At 35.5% G+C, this 27411-nt stretch overlaps 1 protein-coding gene across 6 annotated transcripts in view; it reads left to right on the forward strand.

Annotated features, from left to right (window-relative positions):
* Positions 1-27411, forward strand: part of DMD (dystrophin) — a 972793-nt gene that overhangs the window by 573662 nt on the left and 371720 nt on the right. For all 6 annotated transcript variants that reach the window (XM_084201221.1, XM_084201219.1, XM_084201223.1 and 3 more), the window contains 3 exons: positions 5245-5420; positions 17452-17599; positions 19575-19724. In XM_084201221.1, coding sequence (XP_084057347.1) covers positions 5245-5420; positions 17452-17599; positions 19575-19724 — 474 coding nt within the window. The remainder of the gene's footprint in view (positions 1-5244; positions 5421-17451; positions 17600-19574; positions 19725-27411) is intronic.

The following is a 27411-nucleotide window of genomic DNA, read 5'->3' on the forward strand; positions in this document are numbered from 1 at the left end:
AGAAATTGTGTAGGTAAAATAATGAAGTTTGCACTTCTATGACTTGTCTTCTGAAGGACAGATTTTTCCCTTTCTGGAGACAAAAGCACAGTCAAAGGATAAAGTCTGGAAGAGATAAAAACTTTCAAATAAATCTGGAACTCTTGCTGATTTAGAAGCTTTTGGCAGAGTATAAGAAGTTTTATATCTCCATTTATTTTGTTAAAATATACAATTGTGGAGTAGCATTGTACCCAACTTTCTTTATTTATACTATCAGTCATAGATACTATAAAATCCATCTAGGGAAATACTGGCCGTCATGTCTTCCTAACTATACAGCACCAAACTGTAGAAAAAAAGAAGTAATACAGAAAGCAAGATAGAATAATAATTTCCTAAGGCTCTCCAACAAAGCAATTTGCATACCAAATCAAGGAAAATGTTTCTATGCTTTATAAGCTTTTTAGATAAACTGCAGCTTAAGCCACAAATAATTCTATTTATAATTTTTTTTCTAAGTGAGAATGAAATCTCCTTTTAATTTTCCAGTATTTATTGTATGTTCAGAAAACAGGTCTGTAGCTATGATATTTTATGAAAAATCCTTTTTTTAGGATTTTTCCTCTTGAGAAGCTGAAAGGCCTTAGGAACAAAATGCAAACAATGATTGTTTGCTGCTGTGGAATGCAACAGGTGGATCTGGGATTGGTCTCATGTGGTTGTTTCTAATTAATGGCCATTCACAGCCCAGCTGTCTCAGACTGTTTTGGTCAGTCTGAACCTTTGTTATCCATTCTTTTTCTATTCTTAGCTGAGCCTTCTGATGAAATCTTGTTTTCTATTCATTTAGTATAGTTTTTAATATAATATATATCATAAAATAATAAACCAAGCCTTCTGAATATAGAGTCAACTTTCTCGTCTCTTCCCTCATGCTAAGACCCCTGCGAATACAGTCACACAGGTCTGCAGTAATTTTCTTTTGGTTTCTCATGCACAGCTGATACCCAAATCAGTAATACAGAGAACATAAACCCAGGTCTGCTTTATAGGGAGAATCTGCCCAGAGCCTACTGCCACCTCTTTCAAATACTCTTTCAAATACTGTTCTTGAACAGAGTTGGTATTAATATTTGAGCCAGTATAATTCCTATAATTTATGTTAAGAAAACATTTTTCTTTAAATTATTATTAACTTCATGGTAAACGACTATTTTTCACTTTTCCATCTCCATCAACTGTCCTGAATTTCCATAATTCATAATAATAATAACACAATAACCAACATAATGCACACCAAGCAAGAAACATTTCATAGCTGTTTGTCACAAAACAGTTAGGAAGCATCGTATACTCTTTGTTGATTGCTTTTATCCTAACAAAGTGCCAGTAATGTGTCTCCAGATTAAATCACTAGGGTTTAACTGCCTAGAAAATTAATTTCTTCCTTATTTCTAATAGAATATTGAACAGAGGTACATACCCTTAATGGGTAAATTCATTCTGGTAACCAAATGCTAGCAAATTGTTTTGGGGATAGTTTTCCACCAGATGTTTCCATGGTTCTTTGATTTATATTGTTGCATCTGAGTAGGCACTCTTATGTCAACCTTATGCTCTTATGTGATTTAAAGCAGAGGAGAAATTTATGTAAATGACTGAAGATTAGAATATAAATGTTGAATTTAGGACTGCAGTTTTCTTAAAGTGGTGCGTAGTACCTTTAAGTGCTTTTGGATCTGTACCTCACACTGCAGGAAGGAGAGGCAATACATTTTTTTTTCCCCTTAAATCATTTTGTGACCATTATTTTTTTCTGACAGAAATTAGCTTGTTTGTGGTATGTTTTCCAGGTTGCTCCGGGGCTTTTCTATAAGAATAAATTATTTTTAAGTAAGTTTGTTAACCTTAGATACTAATGAAAGTTGTGAAAAACATCTTTGTGGTAATAACTCTGGGATGAGCATGTGAAAATGTGGCTTTGAGTAAAACACTTAAAATTTTGTTCTCTTCATAAAAAAATACCTTTTAAAAAATGTCAGTGTCTTCATGGGAGGTTGTGCTTTGTGCAGTATCCATTACCAACAAAAATTACATGAGCTCTGGAATCCAGGAGAACTTTATCAGCACATGTGTTTAATCATGTTAAAAGTGTTAAATGCTTAGAGTACTTGAAAAAAAAAAACCATCTCAGATTGAGTTCTTTATGGTGATCTGAAATGCAGATGGCCAGAAGGCTCCTCTCATGTTCTGGTGGAAGTTCACACTTCTCCTTCCTACACATCCTGTTCCCATTCCAGCAACAGGGATCTCAAGTTCTAAGACCACCCCTGCCATTTAGCTAGCTATTTTCTTTTTACTTTGTAAGTGAGGCCTATTACATAATATGGCAGAGGAGAAATGAGAAAATTCCTTTGTTTAACTTTGTGTCAATTGAAATAAATGTGAAAATCATGTACTAGTTGCTCTTTGGTGTTTGTGTATGCTGGGGGAGAGAGAAAACCTAATTTAAGATGCTATGAGTACAGGAAATAAGCTCAGAGTACTTGAATGAGCTTTCACTTAGCATTTCTCTTCACAGTACTTTACTGACTGGTTGTTGTTTCTGTCATTTAGAGAAGTGGATTCATAGATAACAAGTAATTTCTACAAATTTTGTTTCTAAAACCTCCAGAGTTCCAGAAGTAGAATTTCCCATCTCTGTTCTTGCTTTGATCTCCTATTCCAAATGAGTGGACCTCTGCCTACAAGTAGCAACTTTGTTCTGAGTTGTTTTTTCAATAAGTGGTATGGGTCTTAACATCACAAGATCTCAAGTGCCTTGCTGGAAATACGCCACTTAATCTAATATATTTTTTCTCAAACTATACTTTGTTATGATTTACCCATGTACTACTGTGCAATGAAAAGGCTCTAGTGTGTGAAATACAGTGAATATGTGCAAAAACTAGGTAGTTATTTTGAGTTGGGCATTACCAAAAGAGAAATAGATAGTGGAAAGACCAAATCAGACTTGCAAGAGTAGACAATATTTGCATTTAGACAAACAACCTAGCTATTGGGGCTATTTTTTTCTAACAGTGAAATCATCTATCTGAAAATAATAGTCAAAAGTTGAGCTAGGTATTATCATATTAATGTGCATCTCAGAAAGAAAAGAAGATCTTCTATCTCAAAGAGGCTTTTTTGTGTCTATTCTGGCTCTTAGAAAATCTTGCAGTTTCTGCTACAAAGGTACCTTAAAAACCTTACACATTCCACAGGCAAAGCAAAGTGTGCTGGGACACTGTGGGGCAGCAGGGTGCTGAGCAACGTGACTGGACTGTCACGTAGCTTGTAAGCATCCTGCAGAAAAATATTTCTCATCCTATCAAAATATAATAAAACAGGATGCAGATTACTGCCATGTTATGCTCATCACAGCTACTTCTTACTCTGAAATTGTGGGGCTTCAAAATAGTTTGGGAAAAAACCCAAACATATCAGCAGAACAGTTTTTACTGAGAGGAATCTCAAGGAATAATTTGGGGATGGGGTGTGTGTGTCCTGTGATAACCTAAAAGCAATTGTGATAAAACCAAACAGAAAGGATAATAAAAATAAGCTAAATCTCAACAGTACAAACCTCTGCTTCAGGTACAGCCCCTTGTCCAGGACTGTGGGCAAACACCACAGCAACCTGCTGACATTGACCCCTGTGCCCCAGGCTCTGCTGGTGTTGGTGTTCAAGCTGTCCCTGCAAAATCTGTGCAAAAGCTGAGACAGAGCATTCAACTGACTCAATGCAATTTAATTAATTAGTAGCTGGCAACTGAGTTTGATCATGTTAGAACAAGTAAACTTCCAGAGTGGTTCAGTTTGTGAACTTCAATCATAACCTCATGACCAAAGATATATATTTAAAAAAGCATAAGGAGTAGTTATGTTCATTTTTTACATTCCTGGAAAGTTGTATCCTGCCAATTTAAACTGTTTCATGGACAAATTTTAATTAATGTTAATATACAGGTTTACTGACTTACTCTGCAATTTATGCTATGTATTTAGAAAGCAAACATAAAATTTAGTTCTGGAGTATGATATACTCACGTATTTGGTTTCCTCCAGAAAAACTAGCTTCAGTATTTTACTTGAAAGCCTTTGTATGGAGATAAGATTCAGACACACTTCCTGAAGTTGTGAAAATCTGTCATAAGTATGAATATCACAGTGTAGATTGCTGATGTTATTTCAGTCCCTGCTTATTTTAGCAGTAAACTGTTGAAAATTATTTTACACTTTTTTGTTTATATATTCTGAGGAATTCAAAGGAAAAATACTCATGCTCTACTGATGACTAAAAATATGAAAATATTGAGATGAACTTGATTCAACAGGCATACAGTGTTACAATCTAAGCTACAGAGTCAAAATTCTGTTGTTTTTAATCATGAAATAAAGTAGCTGCAGGATTTCTGCAAAAAAAAAATTATTTTATCATAAAGATGGAGAAAAATGTATCCCTATGCATTTAGGAAAACTTAAGAATGGCCCATATTGGTTATTTTTCAGTAGTTTTTAATTCAGTGTGGAAGTAGAAACACTGCAATACCTTTTCTTAGAACTGTAATTCCCCCAAGTCCTGCTTAAAAAACCCCAAAAAACAAAGAACTGAACCAACCAACAAACTCCAAGCCAAACCTCAAAAATAACAGCAACAACAACAAAACCAACCTCCCCCCTCAAAAAAAAAAAAACCCAAAGCAAAACCAAAAACCAAACAATCAAAACCAAATGAAAAAAACACATGAGTGTTTGGCTTCTCACAATTGGAGAAAAAGGTGTTCTTTAACGGAATCAGAAGTTTTACAGTCTCTGCTTTCCTGACATTGTTTATTTGAGTTTATCGCTAATAGGAATTTTGCACATCTTGTAGTTTAAATCTTACAATGCTTTGTAGACTCTTATATGTGATATATACCTTTGGGTGTGTAGAAGTTCATTTGTTCACAACTGTTACTTATTAATTGATGTGCAGAATATTACTGTAATGCTCTCTAGCAGACAGAAATACAGGAGGGGATAAAAGGCTTCAGAGATGTACTGAAGGGTGTTTCCTACAAAATAATGAGGTGTTCTTATGTCTACTCATCTCGGATTTTTCATTTGGAATTCAGAGGAGAGCAAAAACTTTCACCTCTTTCCATCTTTCCAGTATGTGATGAAGCATTTTTTTATACTTAACTTCCTTATGAAGATGTGAATGTGTTGGGTATTTTGCAGGAACTTCAGGATGGCATTGGGCAGCAGCAAACTGTTGTCAAAACTTTGAATGCAACTGGTGAAGAGATTATTGAGCAGTCATCAAAGGCAGATGCCAAGGTGCTGAAGGAACAACTGGAAAGTTTGAATAACCGGTGGAAGGAGATCTGCAGACAGCTGGTAGAGAAAAAAAAGAGGTAGGTTAAAAGAGAGTAAAAATACTGTGAAATTATTTTTAGTTGTTTTAGATTTGATTCTGGCTTGAAACTTCAAAGGACACTCAAGATCTAGAGTTTTCAAATATAAAAGGAATTATCAGTAATTGAATTTTGTGTCCTAGAAATTGTTTGTACACTATAATTTGTTTAATTATTTTCTACTTACTCCTGTCAGTGACCACCACTCCCTTCCAAACTCCATATTTTTATCTTTTAACTCCTAATGTTTACAAGAACTAAACTAGCATCTGTAACTGCTCAATTTTAAGTAGAACAGTACAGAATTTACAACTGGTTTATAATCTTTCTGTTTGATTGTCATTAAAGCACATCTCTGTAATACTAATAATGCCTTGGTTAATTTAAAAAGATAATCCTAATCTATTTCATCTATAAAAATCAATGCCATTTACATCTACATTTAATAGGCTGGACTTAAAAAAATAGATTTATCTATTTAATATTATTTATGATCACTTTTAGATAAATTTATTTTTCTAATGCAGGCACAGAAAGTTAGATTGTTTGAGTTACAGATAATACAAAAATAGTTTTATACCTTTAAAAAGATAATTTCCAATGTAAAAAAAAGTTGCTGTTAAGAAAGGTTTTATTAAAGAGCATGTTCTTAACCTGCATGCTAAGTCTAACTGGATATGCCATTCTGCTTTACAGTATTCTTTTCAGAGCCACTGGGGCAAAAAAAGCTGTGAAAATGTTTACTAGCATCAAAAGGGGAGTGTTCTGGAGGGTTATTACTGAGCCTAATCATGATTAAAGTTTCTCTTGGAACATGTTGTCAGTTGTTGGAACAGGCTGACCAAGGAAATCATTGAGTCACCATAGAATCACAGAATGGTTGAGGTTGGAAGGGAATTTAAAGTTCATTGAGCTCCAGCCCCCCAAGCGTAGACAGTGAAACCTCTACTAGATCAGGTTTCTCAGAGCCTCATCCAGCCTGACTTTGAAAACTTGCAGTGATTTGAACTCCACAATCTCTCTGGACAACCTGTATTGGTGCCTCACAACACAGAAGCAAATAATTTCTTCTTACTATCTAATCTAAACACTCTTTTGTCTTAAGGCCATTCTCCTTTGTCCTATCACTACATACCCCTGTGAAAAGTCTCTTTTCAGCCTTCCTGTAGTTCCCCTTTAGGTACTGGAAAGTTCTATAAGGTTTCCCAGTGGTATTTAGAAGACATGTGTCACTTAGGGACATGGTTTAGGGATGGGAGCACTGGGTTAATGGTTGGACTCAATGATCCTAAAGGTCTTTTCCATCCTAAGTGATTCTGTGTTAAAAGAAGGAGATGCAACAAATAATCTACAGCTGTCAGAAGCTTAAATAATTATTTCTGCTGTATTTCCAGGTGTTGATGGTACTGCTATTTGTTACACAAGGGAGTCCCTGGCCTTTATTTGTCACATTAAAAGATGTTCTTTTGTACATTGGAAACACAGATGCGTTTCCAAGCATTAACTTGTTATGTAAGTGCAAACACTTAAAAATAATAGCACATCATTTTAACAGCCCTGTAATCTGCTTTGGCAACACAGAAGAAAGAGATTTGTGGTTGAGCTTTGTCCGAGGATATAAAATATATTCCTGTTCTGGTTAAGATTGTCCTTGTTCATCCCTTCATATATCAATAGAAATGCCTGACTGAATCTTCTTTTGGCTCAATGCAGTGTTAGAATATTACATGGAATTTCTCGGCACATTCTGCATTTTAAGGAAGCCTAGGATTTGTTAAGTGGGAATAATCCAGTTATGTTCCCTAGATGAAGGTTCTTAAATAAACACTTGCACAGGTTTTCCTCCTTTCTTTCTGTTCAGTACATTGACCGATTGGTTTGTTTTCCTCTAGAATGACAGTTTGTGTAATTTAGAGGGAAATGATTGCAGAGACCTCAGTTAGTGAACTTTGCATGAATAATGGCATTGCACCAGGAGGAATACAGATAGTGTTGTGCTACACTGATGGAAGTGTTCCTGGTGTACTTTAGGGAGACTCGTGCATCAGGATGCTTCTATTCACCTCCCAGTCTTGGCTGTCTCAGAGTCAGGGAATGCTTTTTGCTCCCAGATGTTGGAAACACATGCTATCCTAACTTCTGCCACCACACATGTTGTTTCTTTTCTTTTCTTTTTCTTTTTCTTTTTCTTTTTCTTTTTCTTTTTCTTTTTCTTTTTCTTTTTCTTTTTCTTTTTCTTTTTCTTTTTCTTTTTCTTTTTCTTTTTCTTTTTCTTTTTCTTTTCTCTCTTCTCTTCTCTCTTCTCTCTCCTCTCTCCTCTCTCCTCTCTCCTCTCTCCTCTCTCCTCTCTCCTCTCTCCTCTCTCCTCTCTCCTCTCTCCTCTCTCCTCTCTCCTCTCTCCTCTCTCCTCTCTCCTCTCTCCTCTCTCCTCTCTCCTCTCTCCTCTCTCCTCTCTCCTCTCTCCTCTCCTCTCCTCTCCTCTCCTCTCCTCTCCTCTCCTCTCCTCTCCCCCTCCCCCCTCCCCCCTCCCCCCTCCCCCCTCCCCCCTCCCTCTCCCCTTTTACTCTTCTATAGTGGAATTTCAAACGATAGAAACCTTGTTACCAGGAAAAAGTGGTGTGTTCTAAGTAGGTCTCAATTATTGATGAACCTGGGCATGAAAAGACCACAGGCTTATCAGCTGTACAGTCTTTATATAACCATGGTGACATGGGATTTGCATAACTCTTATGCTTTGACATCTTTTAGTTTTTCATTATTTTTCCTAATTTGATTTTGAGTACAGTCAGATTCTCTCTTTTTAAGACTTAAAACCCATGTCACCCAAATTGCTTTAACTTATCCTTAAGATCAAAGCATGAGGCAAACAAAAGTTAAAGGAAGTGGCCTCTACTTACACTCCAAAGAGCTAATATAGTTATGGCATTGTAAAATGCATATGTTGGTACAATGTCAAATTTATTTAAATATATGAGTAGAGTACAAATTACAAAAAATATGGGTCAATTGACATATTTGATTTCTCTTTTTCAAAACAGCTTTAATGGACAGTTGGGAAAAAAAAAAGCACTGTAAAGTCAGAATGCTTATATTGTGACTCACATAAGTTTTAATAGTCCTTTTATTTTTGTCTATGTTTCCTAAAAATTAAGTTTTCATACTTAAATAATGTTATTAAAGTCAATTTTGAGAATGAGAAAATAGGAGGAACATTTTAAAACCATATTGAATGAAGGTAATACTGAACGGAGAGCAGATCTGGTATAACACATCTTCATATAATAATTTTAAAGAAAAATAAAATAGATATAAGCATTTAGAACCTTCTGCAAACCAGAAAAGAAAACTGACTATAATAATAATAATTTTAATAGGTTTCAATTTTTATTCTTTGTAGTTAATACATTATGCTCTGCTTTAAAGTTAATTCTCAGTAGCTCAGAGTGGTGCTCGACTGAAATTTTGTTTCCCATTACATTTTTTTGCTCAGCAGATCTCAGAATAAAGTGGCAAGAAATTAGCAGTTGAATGGATTCCAGAAATGAAATCTGTTAGTGATTTCAAATTCAAGTGTAATGCTGCTAAGCATTATTTGGCAATGAAACTTTATATATTGTAAGCTCTGTTTTTGCTATTTTCTTGCCCAAAGAAACTGATTTTGATAATCCTGCACAGTTTTACATGAAGTTTTGAACTTTTATGTGGCACATTGACAGTCCCTTCTAGATGTATTTTTCAAACTGAATTCAAAGATCAGTGGGGGCTGAGGGGAGGAGGGAAGCAATTACAGGAGTAACAGAAAGTGATACAGATATTTTTAGAAGGTGCGTGAATGTGAGAAATTTGTTGGAGGCATGAGGTGTATGGTGACATTTCCAAGAATGCTGATGACATTATGCCTCAGGTAGTCAAAGGCTGAGTTGATAGTGGGAACTCCGAAACTGAGCAGATGGGCAACAAGTGGCAGATGATCTCAATCAGAGACAAATGTGAGGCAAGGAATATTTCAGACAAACAGACTATCCCATACTCAAATGATGCTGGGCTTGTTGCAACTCCAGAAAGTGATCTTGACCTTCATGCTGAAAGTGTTTATAGGCACAGAGTGGGGTGGCAGAAAAAGAAAAAGCCACAGTGTTTTAGGTTGAATCAGCAAGGGTATTATAAACAAAACCAAAGCTGTTTTGGTGCTATCAAACAAAGCTGTACTCTGCACAGTGTGCAGAGCTCTGTGCATGTCAAAGGATATAAAGGGCACACGGAAAGTATTCTTGGGGGGAGGCAGATGAAGTGAGCCAAAGTCTGGAGTGGATGCACTGTGAAGGGAGACTAAGAATGTGGGGATCTGCAGTCTGGAGAGAAATCTCAGGAGGGTTATGAGTGAGGTTTGCAAAGTTGAAGTGATGGGTAAACTGTAAGTAGGACAAAATGTTATTGACCTAATTCCTCAGTACCTACAAGGCAAGATTCCTTGTTGGAAATGTAAGAGATAGTAAAATGGATTTACATTATGGTTTCTGAATATCTGAGAGGTGCCACAGAAGGTTATGGAGGAAAATATCACAACTCAGTCCTATACAATTCTTAACCTAGTGTCCATGGATCCTGGGAGAGTATGAGGTGAATGGAGTAATGGCCAGTCTTCTGTGTCCCCCTTAACCACCATCTCCTGTTCCCCATGCTGATGGCTGTCTCTTTGGGGTTTTCTGAAACACTTGGGTATTTTTCATGTTCTGATGCATTGATTATATTTTGGAGGGGAGAGGACAAATTTTACAAAATTGCTTTGTCAGTTTTCCTGAGGTTGTCTGGCTAAATGGTCTACTATTTATTTACAATACTATCACTGCATTGATAAAGACCCTGTAAATTCAAAATATTTCCTGTAACCACCATAAACCCCAAAGTTTCAAGCTGACTTGAAAAGGAAAAATTTTAACAGGATATAATTCAAAAAGTTTCACCATGTTAATTCAGTTTCCATAAATAATTTGGAATAAATAATATACTACCTGAATAATAAGAACTGTAAACCATATCAAAACCATGATATTCTATAAATTGCTGAAACTGATCATAGGTCCACTAGATGCTAATATTTATCTCAATGATGGACTGGCAGTTTTAATGAATAAGAATTATTTGCACTGCAAAAGGTCAACTTAATTAAAAACAGACAAGAAAACAAACTAAATCTCAAAACAATTTGAGGAACTTATACTGCTCTTCAGTAAAAAGGAGCTGGTTTTCAGTTTTAAAAGGTCAAATGCTGATCCCAGGCAAAGCACAGACTTAAAATTGACTTTGAATCTCCTTTCTTTGGTACTGAAGATCAAGAAGTTATGCTTGACTTATGTTTGTGTAGGATGTTATCTTCCACTTGCCTTTATCTAAGAGTTTCAAAGCTGTAGAAGTTTGAATTCAGTGTTTAAAGTTTCTGTATCTTGCAGTCTAATCCATCCCACTAAGAATTAGATGAGAATGTAATTTTAGCACATCTAGTCATTTTATCTTACTGAAAACTTTGAAACAGACCAGGCAGTTGAATAAAGTGGAACTTGATTGAAAGTCTGATACACTGGTAGTTAGCAAATTGGGAATTTAATTGAGTTAACATTTTGCTACAAAAGACATGTTTTTGGAAAAGCTGGAGTTTGTGCTCTAGTACAGCATGACTCTGAAATGGAGACTTTGGAGACCACGGGAAGTCACAAAGGCCCTTTGAATAGATGCTACTAAGCCCAGACAAAAGAGGGGAAATAAAAAGTGTCTGTCTCTCCCTCTTCATACTCCAGCTATCATTTTGAATACTGAATGTTCTAAACTGCACCAACAGAAGCTTGCTCTGCCTTTTCATCCCCCCAGACACATCAGGCCACAGCAGGCTGTGTCTGCTCTGACATGCCACTGGGACATCTGAGTTTTGGATGATTTAGGGATGTGGTGGTTTGCCATTAGGGCCACAGTGCTCAGCAAGCCCCAGGGCTGTGGCTGCAGCTTGGTGCTGCTCTTTCTGGAACATGTGGGCCAGGCAGGGATAGCCAAGGGAGTGTACATAGGAGGAGAAGCAACATCTCACATAGGAGCTTGAGAAGGGGATGACTCATAAATGAGGCTCTGGAAAGACTTGTAACAGTAATGCTGGTTGGTATTTTTATTTTTCACTTTGGCGAAAACTTTCTTGTGTAATTTTTGAAAATAGATGCCCAGGAAATAGATCCCTTAAATGTTTCAGAAGTAATCAGTTTCAGGGTTTTTATTCATCACGATCTGACATTTGTTAAAATTGGGTTCAGTTAGATGGAAAAGAATTTTTCATTATTTTAGCTGCAAATAAATTTACACTTTTAATGAGTTTGAACCTGCAGACTGCTTGTTGAGATCTCTACCCAAGCGAATTTAAAGTAATTATGGAAAGAATGACAGAACAAAGGCTGTTTACCAGAAGACATCCAAGTACTTATCTGAATACAAAAATACAAGCTTTCTATTCTAAGTAAAAATTAATTGTTATAGTGTAAATATACCTTTAGTATCTTTATATCATATCTTTACTTAGGTAGTCTTTTTCTTCCATAACACACTAGCTGCAAGTTATTGTTTTCTTTTACTTGAAAACTCAGCATGTTGAAGGCTGTGATTATCTTCTAGTTGCAGTTTAAAAACTGGTTTAGGAAGAAGAGATTTTATGACAGTCATGTCAATAAATATATTTTTTCTTTACAGCACATAATTAGCTACATATTGAATTTTTCTGAATTTTCTTTTTTTGATATTTCAAATTTCTAAAAATTAATTACTAGAAAAGAAGTACTGGCATAAATTTGTATTGTGTTTGCAAACAGGTTAACTAAATGTCATAATATTTACATCTAAATACATTTTCTAAAGTTTATGTGCTATTTTAATTTCACTTATTTAAAGTTCCTTACCCTAATTAAGCATATTTATCCCTTCCTTCTTTAGAGAAAGAATGAAAACAAAATTTTTTGGTAAATATTGTCTCTAAATTTTTGTTATAATTTTGGTGGCCTCATATTCTCAGTAGCAGCTACTAGACACATTAATTCCTAATTTTAGAAACACAATAAATACAGAATTTACAGCTGAATTTTAAAAAGTGAAAGGCACCAAAATTTTATTTGACTTACAGATGGGAACGTGAATCACAAGTGCAGATCCCTCCTAGTCCTATGATTGTATATTTTATTTCTCTATCTGACACCTGCCAAATAAATCTGACATCACTTGTGTGCAGTTGCAAACTCTAAACATCTGATGTATTTCACTAACTCTTTCAGGTTGCTATGCTATTGCTATCACATTGTTGACTGCGGAGAAAATACTTGAACTGCAATTTATATTTTATGTTGTGTCTTGACACTGCACATGAACATACAAGCTTACTGATATAGTCCATGAATGTCTATGTAGTAGTCAACAAATATAACTAAGGATTAATGATAGTTTGAAAAAAAAAATTAAATCTTTCCATGGTATTTTGTGGACAAACAAGAATTTGTTATTGATTCAGTTTAATAATGGTAGGAAAACTAATCCCTAATCTATCAATTAACATATATACAAAATGCAATTAGGAAAAATAATTAGCTTACTACTTAGTATTAAAAACTCAATATTGATACATTTGCTTCCAAAAATATAATGTATGTAAGATTCCTATAAAAAGATGTGCTTTCAGAGTAGATGAGGAAGAGACCCTATGAATTTAGAAATACAAACAGAAACCTATGTTTTACTATGGAAAATACAAAGTAATGTGCCTAAGAATAGCAGTTCTGTAGAAGACAAAAAGTTGCATATGAAATTCTGTGCTTCTCTGCTGTAGTTTGAGAATTTTCTATCAGTCAGAATGGGTTATATTTCGGGGTTAATAAAATAAATCTTTTGTTAACAGAGATTAAAGCTCAAAAAGCTTAAAAGCTTTTTTGGGAACTTAGGTTGGTTTGTAAGAGTACAGCAGTAGTATATAACAGCTTGAAGACCTGTGCAGGAGATGGATCTGCTTGGCTCCATAGGGCCAGATGCTGGAATTATATCTTATTCCTCAGTCACCTGCTTCTCCAGCAAGCCACATCCCAACTGCTTTCTCTTGCTCTGTCCATGTCTGAGTTGACTGGGGGCTCATGTTCCTTACTCCAGCTTGTTTAGGGTTGAATTTGAAAGCCCATACTCCCTAAGTGACAACTAAATGTTAATTTTTCATTGTCACTATGAATTTAAACACCTAGAAATTACATGTGTATGTTGTTCCAAGGTAATTATGGTGATAGAAATCAGTTTGTTCAAAAGGTGTAATCAGTCATGGAGTTAAAACTTTTAATTCGATTAACTGGTTCAGCTAACACAGACCATTTTGTTTTAGTGTCTTGCATAATATGACACTTGTCTTGCAGGGTGTTATTTATTATAGAAGTGACATTCTAGCAGGTCAAGAAGAGATGTTAAAGTAACTTATAAGGTGCACCTGCATGTCCTGTTAATTGCAATGAACCTTTAAATTCCTTTCCTGCATGTTGTTCCTGATTAGAATAAAGAAGTGGATTTTTTTTTTCTGAACTCTGAAACCCTTCTGTGCAGGCATAAGCACAGAATGACACACACACACATATATTAAATATGTATATATATAGAATAGATAATAGATAATATATAGATAATATATAATAGATGACAATAGAGAATAGATTATATAAATATGTATATGCATGCATAAAACATCTCTGAAAGAATTCCTGGAAAGTCTTAGGTTAAAAAACATCCTTATCCTACTGATCAGTATTTAAATTAATCATCAAAGTAAAAAATTCTTTCCTTCACGACTAGGAAAACTTTTAATGTTTTAAGACTTGCAGCTCAATTCATAAGGGTGATAAAATTGACAGTATACTTAAGATGAAAAAGGAATCTTGCCAATTGCTATCTCTTCTAGGAGACAAGAAATCTTTTTGATTTCTCATTTAAAATACTATGCCACTCAATAATTTTGCTCTCGGGTGTATTGAGTTGAATGCTATGCCTTTTCTGTGCCAGAATTAACGTATTTAAACTTGGATGTTTCTCAGGTTTATCCTCAGGGTACCATCATATAATACCTCCACTGACTTATGCACTTCACAAATTAGTAGAAATGAGAGGAAACCAGAAAAATGAAAGCTGTTGCTGAGAGGTTGGGTTCTGGAGTACCTGGTCAGGTTGAGAGACAGAGGTTTTATTATGTGGTTTATGGTATAACACTGGAAGACTGATTCCCAGATTTCTATAACTGGAGTAGGGAGGGATACTGCCTCAGAAAGATTTGAAGCTGTGCTTCTGCTTTCAGGACTACAGGAAGTTAGTTTTTCTTCATTTTTAAAGTTGCAGTGCTATGGATCTCAGCATAGATTAACGTCTGACTCATTTTCAGAGAAACAAATGTTTTGATTAGTTGGTTTTAGATGACCTATTTTGGCTTGAGAAGAGCATATGACCTCTCAAATCATGAACATGAACACTTCTCAGTGAAGAACAGTGCAATAAGTATGATGCTGTAAAGTTGGTTCTTCTTTGCATGACCTGTGCAACCAAATAGTAATCTGTGCATGTTGGAAAGGTCCAGAATTTCTGTCTGCATAACAGTACTCCATAAAAGATACAGAGTTGTAATAAATGGATATATTAGTACAATAAATATTCCTATATCTAGGAGCATCAGCATTTTTTTTGCTATCAGTCTCATTTCCAGAAATCCTGGGCAAATGTCAGTTCATGAAAATATTCATGCATGATTCCATTAGAAAATCTAAGAAAAAACCAAGAAAGTAGGGCTGTTAATTCTTTTGCTCTTTATGGTGTTCATTTTCTAATGTATTTTTATAGATGTGTATATGTGTGTATATATGGGTATAACCATAATTTATATATAAGTGTAAATAGTTTTGGAGAATTTTATTGTTTTCACAGTAAATATAATCTCTTGTTTTCTCCTCTAAAGAGCAATTTGGAGCCTGTGGCTTATGTTTGTTTAATCTGTAGGCAGATACTCCAGAGTAACTTGCTTCTGAGCTTTAAAAAAAACCAAAACAAACAGTGTTGGGCTTATATATCTAGTAGTTATTAAAATACACTATTTCAAGAACAAAACCAAATAAATCTGCTGATTTAGAATCCATTCTAGATCTAAACCAGGAACTTGATCTAGAACTATATTGAGCAGCACAAATTTGCCAAACATTTTAGTTTATATATAAATTACAACCAGCATTTTCATCCTCTAAGTGTAGTTAGAAATACTGACTTTTTTGTGCTGAAAATAAATTTTGTCTTTGGTAAAGGAGGCTGAGGGGAGATTTTATCAATCTCTACAATCCCTGAAATAAGGTTGTAGTGAGGTGAGGGTGGCACCCTTCCCCCCAGAGACAAAGCATGTGACAGCATAGCATGACATCAAGTTGGGCCAGGGGAGGTTTAGATTAGATATTGGTACAACCCACTGCTGAAGGCAGAGTAACTGAGATTCTTGTTAGGAGTAGATCCCTTTGGGCAGATTAGAGTGAAACAACACTCAATGGCCAATTATCTGTGTGTACATGGCAGGTTTATTTCAGAATAATTTTATTGCAGTGGGAAGGAGGTTTGCAGCCATTTTGGTTATTATCTATATAAATGAAGCAATATAGACGTGTAAAGATATCACTTAGGAAAAGAAAGGATAAGAGTAGAGAGTGAAGAGGAAAGAAACAAACGCCATCAGTGGATCAGGAGACAAGATTTGGTTTTTGCGATTTCGATGCCCATTGGTCAAATCTCAGTCTTGCTCTGTTGGGGGTAAGGGAAGCCTGCCCCACAAAGTTCAGTATGTTCATGGGAGGGGACAGTTAAACACTCTCTTCTGCAGCACTGTGGATCATGCACAGTCCTCTGGTGGAAGGCTCCAGAATGAATCTGCGGACAGTTTGGGTATTTTTGATTGTTTATGGCGCCTTCTAAAACAGGACAGCTGCCTGTCATGCCAACGTAGTTGGGCCAGTTATGGCCCATCAGAAGGGATGAAGCTCTTCAGGCCTTTGTGTGAGTGTGAATGTCCCAATGCTACATGAGCCAGTTGTGTATGGGAGGAAACAGGGATCACAAAAATATTACCCCTCATTGCAGGATCTGCTTTTCATTGTTTACTTTTGATATATATTTAATTGATAAGTATTTAATCTTTCATCTTTTCAAGCAGGTAATTCTCAGTGTGTGAATAAGTTTGGTGGGTAAATTGCAAGTATTTTTATACAAGTCATAATTTTTCTCCTTAAGAAGGGCCCATTCCAAATGTTAATCCCAAGAATTCACATTCTACCAATGCTCTTCCCTGCTGTTCTTGAATTTCTTTTTTTGCCTGCATCTCTTGATAACTTCAGAAGCTTTTGCACAGAAGTTCACAACTCTATATTTATGTAGTGATTGTGAAAATGAGCAGATGAGTTGTAGATGAAGAGTAGATATCTAAAGTTAGGTGTTGCAAATCCCATTTTATTCCTACTTATTGACTGTGAACCTTACCTACTTTTTTGTGACTCTTAACACCAAATTGCATGACACAGTTACTGAAATATCTTATTTAATATGTCCAAATGAGTCTGTGTCAGGTTTAGTAGGTTCAGTTTGGTAACACTCCATGCTAGAATTTTTAGTTGTTGACACTGGGCTTCCCTGCCATTACTTCAAACAAAATTTTAGTCTGAATAATTAGCTGCTTTCTTTCTGGTGTGCTTGTTTGCTACCTGCCATATGTAATTTGGAAGCTGAATTTAGTGGTGTAGCAAATTGTGCCTTGATCTTTTCTTTAAAAATACATTTAATGCCATGTTAAAAGGGCATTGGTGTTTGTCTAATATTTTTGATATGAAGAAATCTGTGGCCCACTTATAAAAATAATTAGTATAAATTCTAAGAATTAGTTATCTGTCAGCCTTCACTATGTATAAGCACTTCCATATAAAAATAAATGTATAGAAACAATAATTTCACATTTTTATTGCAGGATAGAGGAAGAAAAGAATATTTTATCAGAATTTCAAGAGGATTTGAACAAGTTGATTTTATGGTTAGAGGAAGCAGACAACGTTATTTGTATTCCCCTTGAAAAAGGGAATGAAGACCAGTTGAGAGACTGCCTGAGCAAAGTAAAGGTATTGTAGGCTCTATTCCTAATGTTTTCTTACTTTATCAATTCTACATTGAAGAAAATTAAAAGCTAATTTCCAAAAAGATTTCTGACATCAAGCACAGAATCCATATGACTTTTTTAGACAAATCAAAGCTGGCAATTTCAAAATCCAGGTACAAATATATATTGTTCGTATTAAAGCCAGATGATTAATGGAAAATCTACTGAAAGAAAAATATCCCCAAACTAGGAAATTATTAGTTATCTTTTTCATCCTCATTTCCTAACTCAGAACATGACTGGTTTATATGTATAGCATTTCTCTATTGGTGTCTTGTTAACATTTTATAGCTTCTCACTTATTAAATGGTATTCAGTATTTCACAAGAGGATCCAGAGCTGCATGCATAATTATAAATGTCAACTCATTAAAATATCACTGCAACATTTTCTAGACTAAGCATCTAGGTGACTTACTTTTTAGAATACTTTAAAAAGCCCCATCAGAATATTAAATATTTGTTTTTAAGGGTTAAAATATTTTCACGGATATGTAAGAGTTTGATAATGCTGATAAATATATTCAACAGAAGTTTCTCTGTTTAGTCTTTTGAAATGTGTTCAGTAGAATAACTATTTTTAATTACTTATACAATAATAAATTAAACTGTAATTGGAAAATGCATATTACTTATAGAATGTGTGCCTCAAGGTTTTTCTATCTTCCCTTGAGGTTAAGGATCTAGTTATCCTTTTTGTAAATCCAAGTTAAATTCAGCTAGTGATGAATAGAGCATTAAAGAATCTGAAGAAAACTTTTCAGTTTGTTCTATACTTCTCACCACAAAGTTAAAGAAACCAATCTAAATGATTATTTAGTAAAAATCTACCTTCAAGCTTCCTTTTAAGTAAAAATAGGATAAATATAGTTTTATGAAATGGAGACTCAACCATGTGGTGAGTTTGTCCTTCTGTTTAGCAGAAGATGCCATTGAGTTGGTCAGGGAATTTGTGAGTCTCTGTTGTGGAGGATATCAGATCCAAGGCAAATAAATTCTTTTAAGAGGTGTTAGATGAATCTTACAGTTTGCAGAAATGATTAAGGGTTTAAAGACTAAATAGATTGTTCAGAACCAGGAAAGGTCTACTCTTCACATACACAAATATTTCCTATATAATATTCCTAAGGGATATATAGTACAAATATTAGGTGTTAGCATCTCTTATTTGTATCTTGTTTTTTACAGTCCACCATCTTTTGGAGCTCCACAAAAGGGAATAATTCTAATGGAGCAAATAATAATGCATTACCTTACAGCATGGCTCATTTCATACTTACCTGCTTTTGTTAATAATCAAGAACAAACACGGAAAAACCCCAGAACAATAAAACCCTTGAAGCTACATTAACCCTATTTGATAAATTAATTTACTTCGACAATATAAGTTTCCAGTAACAACATATGTGTTTGAGAACTGGTACATTTTGATCATTTTGATGATGCCTTGCTTTTCCTTTTGGCTTTCCCTTTTTTTTTTTTTTTTCCCCTCTTTTTTAGTGAACATACATGAACATTCTTAATTAAGACATTAAACTGGAGTGGAGGGTTTTTCACCACATGCCATGTGGGTGGCTGTTTGCAGCCTGGAACATACTAAAACATTTCTTCAAAGTGCTTGCTCACTTTAAGGTTATTAAACTCTATATACATGAAGTATTGAGTGTCCAGGTCTGGAATTTATAATGTAATAGTGATTAATATCCTAAGAAACCCTGTTTTCTGTCACGTAGAACACTCTTTAGACTTGATTGACTAATACAGTCTCTTTTGGGTTGGTTTTTTTTTTTTTCAGCATTCTACATTCAGAAAGCAACAGTTATTTTGTCTTGAATTGAGTTTATTCCTTTGGCTGATACACAAATCAATAAGGGTCAAGAAAAGAGAGCTGAAAATCTTACCACAGTTCATCTTAACTGCTGTATTTGTCTGTTCCAGTTAAGAGTTGGAGAGCTGCCGCCCCACAAGGGAATACTGAAACGATTAAATGAAACTGGAGGAATAGCACTTGGAAGTGCATCACTGAACCCAGACAAAAAGCATAAGCTTGAGAGTACACTGAAGGAGGCTAACCATCGTTTGTTAAAGGTTAGACATATTACTGATATAACTGTGATATAAAATTTTAATCTGCAGTGAATATTTGCATTATATATTTTCTGGTATGTATAATTTTTCACTGTATGAAGAGATATTTGTGTGCATAATGAACCTGAGGAAGAAAAATGGGTACAATACACTGCTGTGAGAAACGGTGATAGCAAACCAAGACCATTAGTGACTAGAGTGATGATGTTGCACTCAAACATAGTCACTAAATTACAGTTCTTCTACTTAAGGGTGGAATGCATAGCATCATTTTTGTAGCCTGTTGCTTTTGTTGAAACAGCAAATATTCCAGGCTTTGTGACTCAGGTGTGTGAGAAGCAAATATTTGATTTTCTTTATGGAAATGCTTCCCAAATCTCTCCTGTTCCCAATCCCAAGGTGAGCCCTGCTGCCATTGTTTCACCTTCCACCACACTTCTCCCAGTCTTAAGTATTCACTTCCAGTTTTTGTGTAGCAAAGTATCAAATATTTTGCTTTCTGGGATCTCCATACTGATAGAAAGACATAAAGGAGGACTTTGTGGAAATAGCAGATTTTTGTGTTGAAAATTTGTGAAAATGAGTAGCATATCTGGTAAAGCGAGATAGATAATTTAAGTGTTGTCATGGTAGAAATGATAGAAAGCATTGTCCAGAGAACTGCTGCCCAAGGTATGGATTAGCCTGCCTGGAAACAATCAAGGTAGAATCAGTTGAAGAATTTCTGTTTAGACTGATTGCTAAGTCAGTCAGGGGCATTAACCTGTGGTATCTGTTTTTTAAAGTTACCAGGGTGCTGGAGCAGAAAGGAATAATTCATTGTGTTTAGTTCTATGGGGGGGAAAAGTGAGAAAATAATCTTCTGAGTACCCTACTGAAAAGAGTTTCTGGTCAAGAATACATCCCAGGTACTCTGTTATCATTTCCATGAATACAGTTGAATTTCAAGCACAGGTGTGAGAAATAAAAAGGAACTTGATGTGGTACTATTACTAGTTTCTTCCTAACAGGAGCAGTCTGGCAAAGTTCAGAATATTGGCTAATGACTCAGGCAAAAGTGGATAATAAATATTGATCACATCCACAACCTCCAGATTAAACACATAAATCATTATTTCAATGGTTGTACAGAAGTGTCTTTTTCTCTATAAATGGGCTTCTGAAATCAATGTATATAGAAGAATTCAGAATACTTCAAGATCAAAACAATGTTATCTACTGGCTGAAGGAAGCACGTACATAGCTGAGTCCAGGGACCGTGTTAATACCTAAGCCGTGATTTTAAAAAGATAGCATTAGTTTTCAGGAGAAACTAATTAACTTGGAGTCAGATCTCATATATATCATTTAAGAAAATCTGAAATTTGTCACTGAATGTAGCATTTACTGATTAGTCATATACCTAAAAACTTGGCATTTTCATTTTCTGCTGGTTGATGCAAAAATGTTTCAGGTCTCCTGCCACAGTCAGGGCAACCACGAATGTTGCTTAAACTACTTAGGTTTGGGTGGAATATGTGAGACAAAAACTACTGTTTAGTGAATCATTACAATTTACTGAATTTTTAGAATTTTATGTCTCCTAGATCTAATGTATCTGGCAAGATAATTACTCTTTGAATTTTTTACTTAAAAAATTTCATTTTCTACTAAAAGAGTATAAACCGAGGAAAGAAATCGTCCATTTGAGACTACTTACCACATAATTTTTATCTCTGTTATCTACCCATGGATATGTATAAAACTGAGTTCTCATTGTCCCTTGGTCTCTGAATGTAAAGAATGTGCAAAATGCAATGGTTTGATTTTCTTGTGGGTTTTTGTCCATTTTTTTTTTAAAGAACAGAAATTGAATTTGAAAATTACAGTACTCAAATCCATACATCTTCTCTGAAGGTGCTCTCTTTCTCAGGTTTTCTGTTTTTTCTGTGATCTTGGCAGATGTAGAAAACAAAACAAAACTAAATAAAAGGTTAGATGCTTATTTTGGGGTTCAGTAAGATTTTCCCAATGGTACTGAAGGGAAAAATAATTACTTCTTCATTTTCATATTTTTTGCTGTTACTCATGATTTGTTTAGGAAACTTCAATTATTTGTTTCACTTTCCGCCCTGAAAATCTAGGATCTGCATTAAAACTAGAAGTCATGGAAAGAAACTCTGCTAGCCTGACAGGGGAATTTAATGTTCTCTTTGTTCAGCTGTAGATATGGATATGTAAGCCCTGGAAAAACCCCACAGATGCTTGCTCTGAGCCAAAGCTCACAAAATGGGCAAAATTCTTAGGTCACCTGAGGAGGACTTGTAGTCAGTGGTTTTGATAAGGATATATTTTTTGTTTTCCTCAAAGCAGAGTATACAAACATCATCACACAGAAATTTCTCTGGGGCTTTTCTGTCTCTCCACCCCCTCTTAAGAGTGTATCCTATATTTTAATCCTTTGTTTCAAACTGTATGTTTTGTTTTCTGGCAGCTCTGCTAGAAACGAACATGTAACAATCTAATGTTTATGATTATCTCATTTTGCAGGATGATACTATTTTCAAGATATGAAACATACATGACAGTTACATAAATAATGTTAGATAGGTCCTTATCTGGTGTACACTAGAGTAATTCTGCTTACTTCAGAGAAGCTGGGAAAATTTACACCAGCTGAGGATGTGGCCAAATATCTCCTATAGTTATCACAAATTTTTGTTTTGCCTTGATCTGCCAAGCAGGGGAATAGGGGACAACACCTGTGAGTCTTAACCTTCAGGGTGACGTATTTGAAATAAGTCATGTTCAAACCTTCTTTACAGTCACAGAAACTGTTGCCCTACAGCAATAGAAATAACCTAGAAAAGAAATTTAGTATGAAGGGAATTGCAGTCACATAAAAGTATCTTTTTAGCTTTTACTTCAGAATTGTCTTTGCTTTTGGTTGTTTATATCATGTGCTGATGACCTTGAGAGTAGGTATGCAAAGAGTTTTTCTTCCTTTGGATAGTAATAATTTTAACACCACATTTCCTTACACAACTTTATTAAATAGTGATACTAATAGGCTGTTACCTAATACAGTATAGTTTAAGCAGAGAATGAAGATTATAGCCCATATTTCAAAGGCATGACTTTTAAATTCTATCCTGGTTTTACTTATTGTAGCCTCTCCAAAGCCAGTATTTCTTGTAAAAATGAAAATAGCACTTTCTTTGTGGAGTCTTAATATTATGAAAAATGAAGTTTTTTATGACCATTTTTATGCCTTCACATCAAGAATTTTTCATTTATTTTCAAAGCTTAAAGTATCTTCTGCTGTGATAGCCAAGTAAGGTAACCACCTAGTGCTTCAAAGCACACAAAAGGGTACTCGGCACTGGAGTTTGTGATGAATTCAGTTCTTGTCATATACCACCTGCCATGGCATGTAACAGATCTGTAATGGGTTTCTTACCTTTTACTGTGCAGTAAATGGATTGATAGATTAGGTCTGAGACCAGTGAACCATGGAATCAGAGGTTTGCTGGAAGGAGTTTATTACTCTTTAATATTATTCTTGGTCTGGTGTCAGCCAAGAGCGATGAGCTAAATTATCTGAAAGTAAGCTGGATGCCAAAATCAGCATTCTCCTCATTTATCCACCTTAGTCTTCACAACATCTACTGTATGTATTATGAAGGTTATTATAAGTGCCTGATGGAGACATTTTGTTTTGCTGCCTTTTAATTTGTCTACTAGTATTAGTTCTAATTACTAGACACTGAAGAGACTATTTCACTGTTTATTGCCACAGCAAATCAATTTGTTGTGCTATGTGGACAAGATAAAAATTAGAGTGGAGTGACATGGCTATAATTTGTGAACATTTTCTGTACCACCAGAACAGGCGTAGGTTGTCTTAGCTTGGTTGATCAAGTGTAGAGAAAAACAGATGGGCCCAAAAGTGCAGAAACACAAAGTCGTAACAAGGTTACAGTTCATGCATTACAACTTGCCTTGAGTAGAAATTATTCATAGATTACCTGCAATGACATAAAATTTCCAGCATGTGAGTGCAACTTAATTCGAGCTCACAGTTGAAACTACTACAAATAACTGTTGTTATTTGTGGTGTGGAGAGGAAAATTTGTTGGAAAATGAATGCTATAGTTTGATTTCTGTTCTTTCAATTTGAAATAAGAATAGTATAACTGGCATTTTGGGGATCAGAAGGTTGACATTTTTCTGGATTTACTTTCATTTAATGAGTGACCTGATTCCATTAAATATAATAAAGTCTTTTGTTATGCTGAATTTCCCCTGACAGCTTGTCATAGATTGCTAATTAAGTGTAGTCCACATTCATGTTATCATCAGCCATACGCAAAAATGGCCTCATGTATAGCAAAAAGAAATTTAATGTAAATGTTCTTTGGACAAATGTGGGAGTGTCACAAGCCCTAAGAAATAAGTATATATAGGCTTAATTTTTTTTTAAATTTGCATAATGCTAACAGCCAGTATTAATTAAAATTTTAAAAGCTAAGCAAAGAAAAATATGAAACACAGTCAATTCATGCAGGGCTAAAAAGTCTGTATTAGCCATTGAAGCCATAAAAGCATGATTAAATGCATGTGTGTATATACACAATACATATCATATTATCTTGCCAACCATCTTAAAATTCCTTATTACTCTTGTTTGCCATACAAATCCAGAATACAATAATCATATATTTAAGAAGTTATGCCAAGACTAAGAATGTAAGAACTGATTTTCAATACATATGTGCTGACATATGAATTGAGCTAATATTGATGGTGAAATACTAGATATCAAATAAGTAACTTCAGGCAAACCATTACACATATTTTTACAACAAAGTTCTGTGTATCTGAGGGAGATTTCATCTGCAATGAGCAATGCTCAGATACTGCTGCACACCAATCAATTGCAACGACTTGGGCTTTCTAAAACTTCAGTTCCAAGACAGACACTGCCATTGTCTGTCAGATTTTTCATCCATCTCTATTAAGGAAGACCATAGAGGCTTAAAATCAATGTTTTACTCTTTGCTGTTTACAAGATAAAGATTATACTTTAATTATATAGACCTGTCTGTATAGTAACAGGGTTATTTAATTAAAATTCCCACAAATGCAAATAGTCTAAAATGAAGGTAAACTTTTCCTCCACCCTGGATGTACAGACAGACTGAGGAATGGGATGCTGGAAAGCAGCACCAGGGAAGGGAACCTGGAGGTCCTGGCTGATGGAAAGTTGGATGTGAGCCAGCAGTACCCTGGCAGCCAGGAGGGACATCCCTGTCCGGGGGACATCAGAGACAGCATGGCCAGCTGGGCAAGGAGGGGATTGTCCAGCTCTGCTCTGCACTGGGGGGGCTCACCTCGAGTGCTGGGGGCAGTTTTGGGTGCCACCCTATAAAAAAGGCATTCAGCTGTTAGAGAGCATCTAAAGGAGGGCAGCGAGGATGGTGACGTGTCTGAAGGTGAAGCTGTCTGAGGAGCAGCTGAGGGCACTTGTTCTGTTCAGCCTGGAGGAGACTGAGGGGAGACCTCACTGCAGTTTCAACTTCCTCATGAATCCTGATGGGGTCCTGTTGATCCTTTTCTTCTGGTTTTCTCAGTGGTGAGGGTCCCACAAAACATAGAGTTCAATGGATTAATATATGTTCAGGCCAGGTGGGAGTGCTCAGGTACCTCCCCCAGAAGAGAAGTTTGACCCACTCTTGCAACAGACTCTGGATCTGTTTCATCACTTTGCCTCACGTGCAGGTGAAAGGCCTTAGAAACGAATATGAGGGACACTTTGGGGTTCTTTGATGGTTTATGGCACCTCCTCAGCTGCCTCTCACACGAATGTCCCATATAGGTGGCCTGCTTGGTGTCCATCTTCTCTTACCGCTGAGCCAGTTTGTGTGAGAGAAGATGGAGTCTTGTCACACACCCAAAAACTCTCGTCCTCCCACCCCAAACAGATCCAGAGCTGATTCTCAGCAAAACTGCTGAGTTTGGCTTTCTTTGTGGATATATTCCTCTCCCCCCAGCCTTGTTTCCCTCTCCCTAGACCTGAGATAATTGGACAAGAGTATCACCTTTATCTTACCTCAAGCTCCCATCAGGTGGCTTAGCTCACAGTACAGTTCCCCTCAGGAGGCACATTCATGTGGGCAGTGGGCTTTGGTGGTCACAGTTTCTTTATACAATTTTGCCGTAATGGGCAAAATCCTAAATTTAAGTCATTAACCACTGCAGTGCCTCCCAGAACTGTGTGTAGCCTGAGGGATGTATATAGAGTATTTTCTGCTGTAAACCAGGGAAAGGACCTTTAGGGCATATTGCATTTATTTTAAAATAATTTTCCTGTCAGAATATCCTTCATTAAGAATTTCTGAAAGATCTAGATTCTGAAGCCTTTGTGACTGCTTTTGGATTTCAGAAACTGAGTAAAAAAAAAGATAATGAAAAGATGTTCCTGGACTAGATTTTTTAGCAGAGATTTAAGGTGGAGGGACTTGTGCTCAAAAATGTCCTTGACAAAGGAGAATTTCTGAGAGTGGAGAGCAGAATGAATGACAATTAGTTACAAGTATTACATATAAAAATAAAGATATTCAGAAGACTCTGATATATATGATCATATTACCATGGAAGAAAAACAAAGCAAGTCTTTGGGGTGGGGGAATATGTTCGGTTGCTTTTTAAAAATCTAGACAGCCAGATGAAGCAGAAAATTGTTTGGGGCATTGGTTTTTTGGACTGCTTTAGTTTTCTGCATTCATGGGGAAATAAAGGATTTTTTAATAAAAATGAAAGTAGAGAATATTACAAATATTCCATTGAGAAGTTTTTGAAAAAACAAGACCAAATAAACACCTGCCAAGGTCAGATCCTGGGAGCCTTGCTAGGCAACGTGAAATGGTAGATAAAAAGCAAATAAAACTCTTCTATATTTAGCAAATAAATTCTTCTATACATATTTTTAGTAGCCTGCTTTAATCTTCCTCTAATAACAAAATCTTTACTCCAACTTTGTCAGAGACACTATGGCTCATAAATATTCATGAGTTTAAAGGAATTACATGGATTTTGTTTTAAAGTCAATATTGAGTTTGCTAATGCAAATGGCTCAGTTAATTAACTAAATGGCATCCTAAACTGAACTTATATGAAACTCTTTTGTACACTGATGGTTTTTCGTGAAGAAATGATGCATATAAATCAACTTTTCCTTCTTCCATTTTAAATCATTCTTTAGTACATGCTCTAGGGATGGTGATTTTGAGCAGATCAAACTTTCTGAACAGTCGCTGTAAGAATTTCTGTTTCATGTACTCATCTTACAAGTGCTATGGAAGTGTCAGTTATGATTTATCAATAAAACTGGATTGAAGTTTGCATTTAATAGTTGTTATGACTTCAGTTATTTCTTTATTATTCAAGTTCTCCCTTGGATGATATCAAACCTGCTTTCAGTCCAGGGCTGATTGCAATGTAGTCAGTCACTGTTGCTTCTTTTCCTAATATTCGCATTTTTTTCAGAAATTGAATGATTAAGAAGAAGCTGCTGTTTGATTTACATTTAGCAAGCAAAGAAATTCATACAGAAAGCTTCCTCAGTTCTTCATACAGAACACTTCATTTTTGACTATGCAAGCAATTCTGTTTTTTTAAAAACCTGGCACTATCAGTTATCCTATAT

This window comes from Fringilla coelebs (genome assembly GCF_963513975.1).
Source record: "Fringilla coelebs genome assembly, chromosome: 2".
Taxonomy (NCBI): Eukaryota; Metazoa; Chordata; class Aves; order Passeriformes; family Fringillidae; genus Fringilla; species Fringilla coelebs.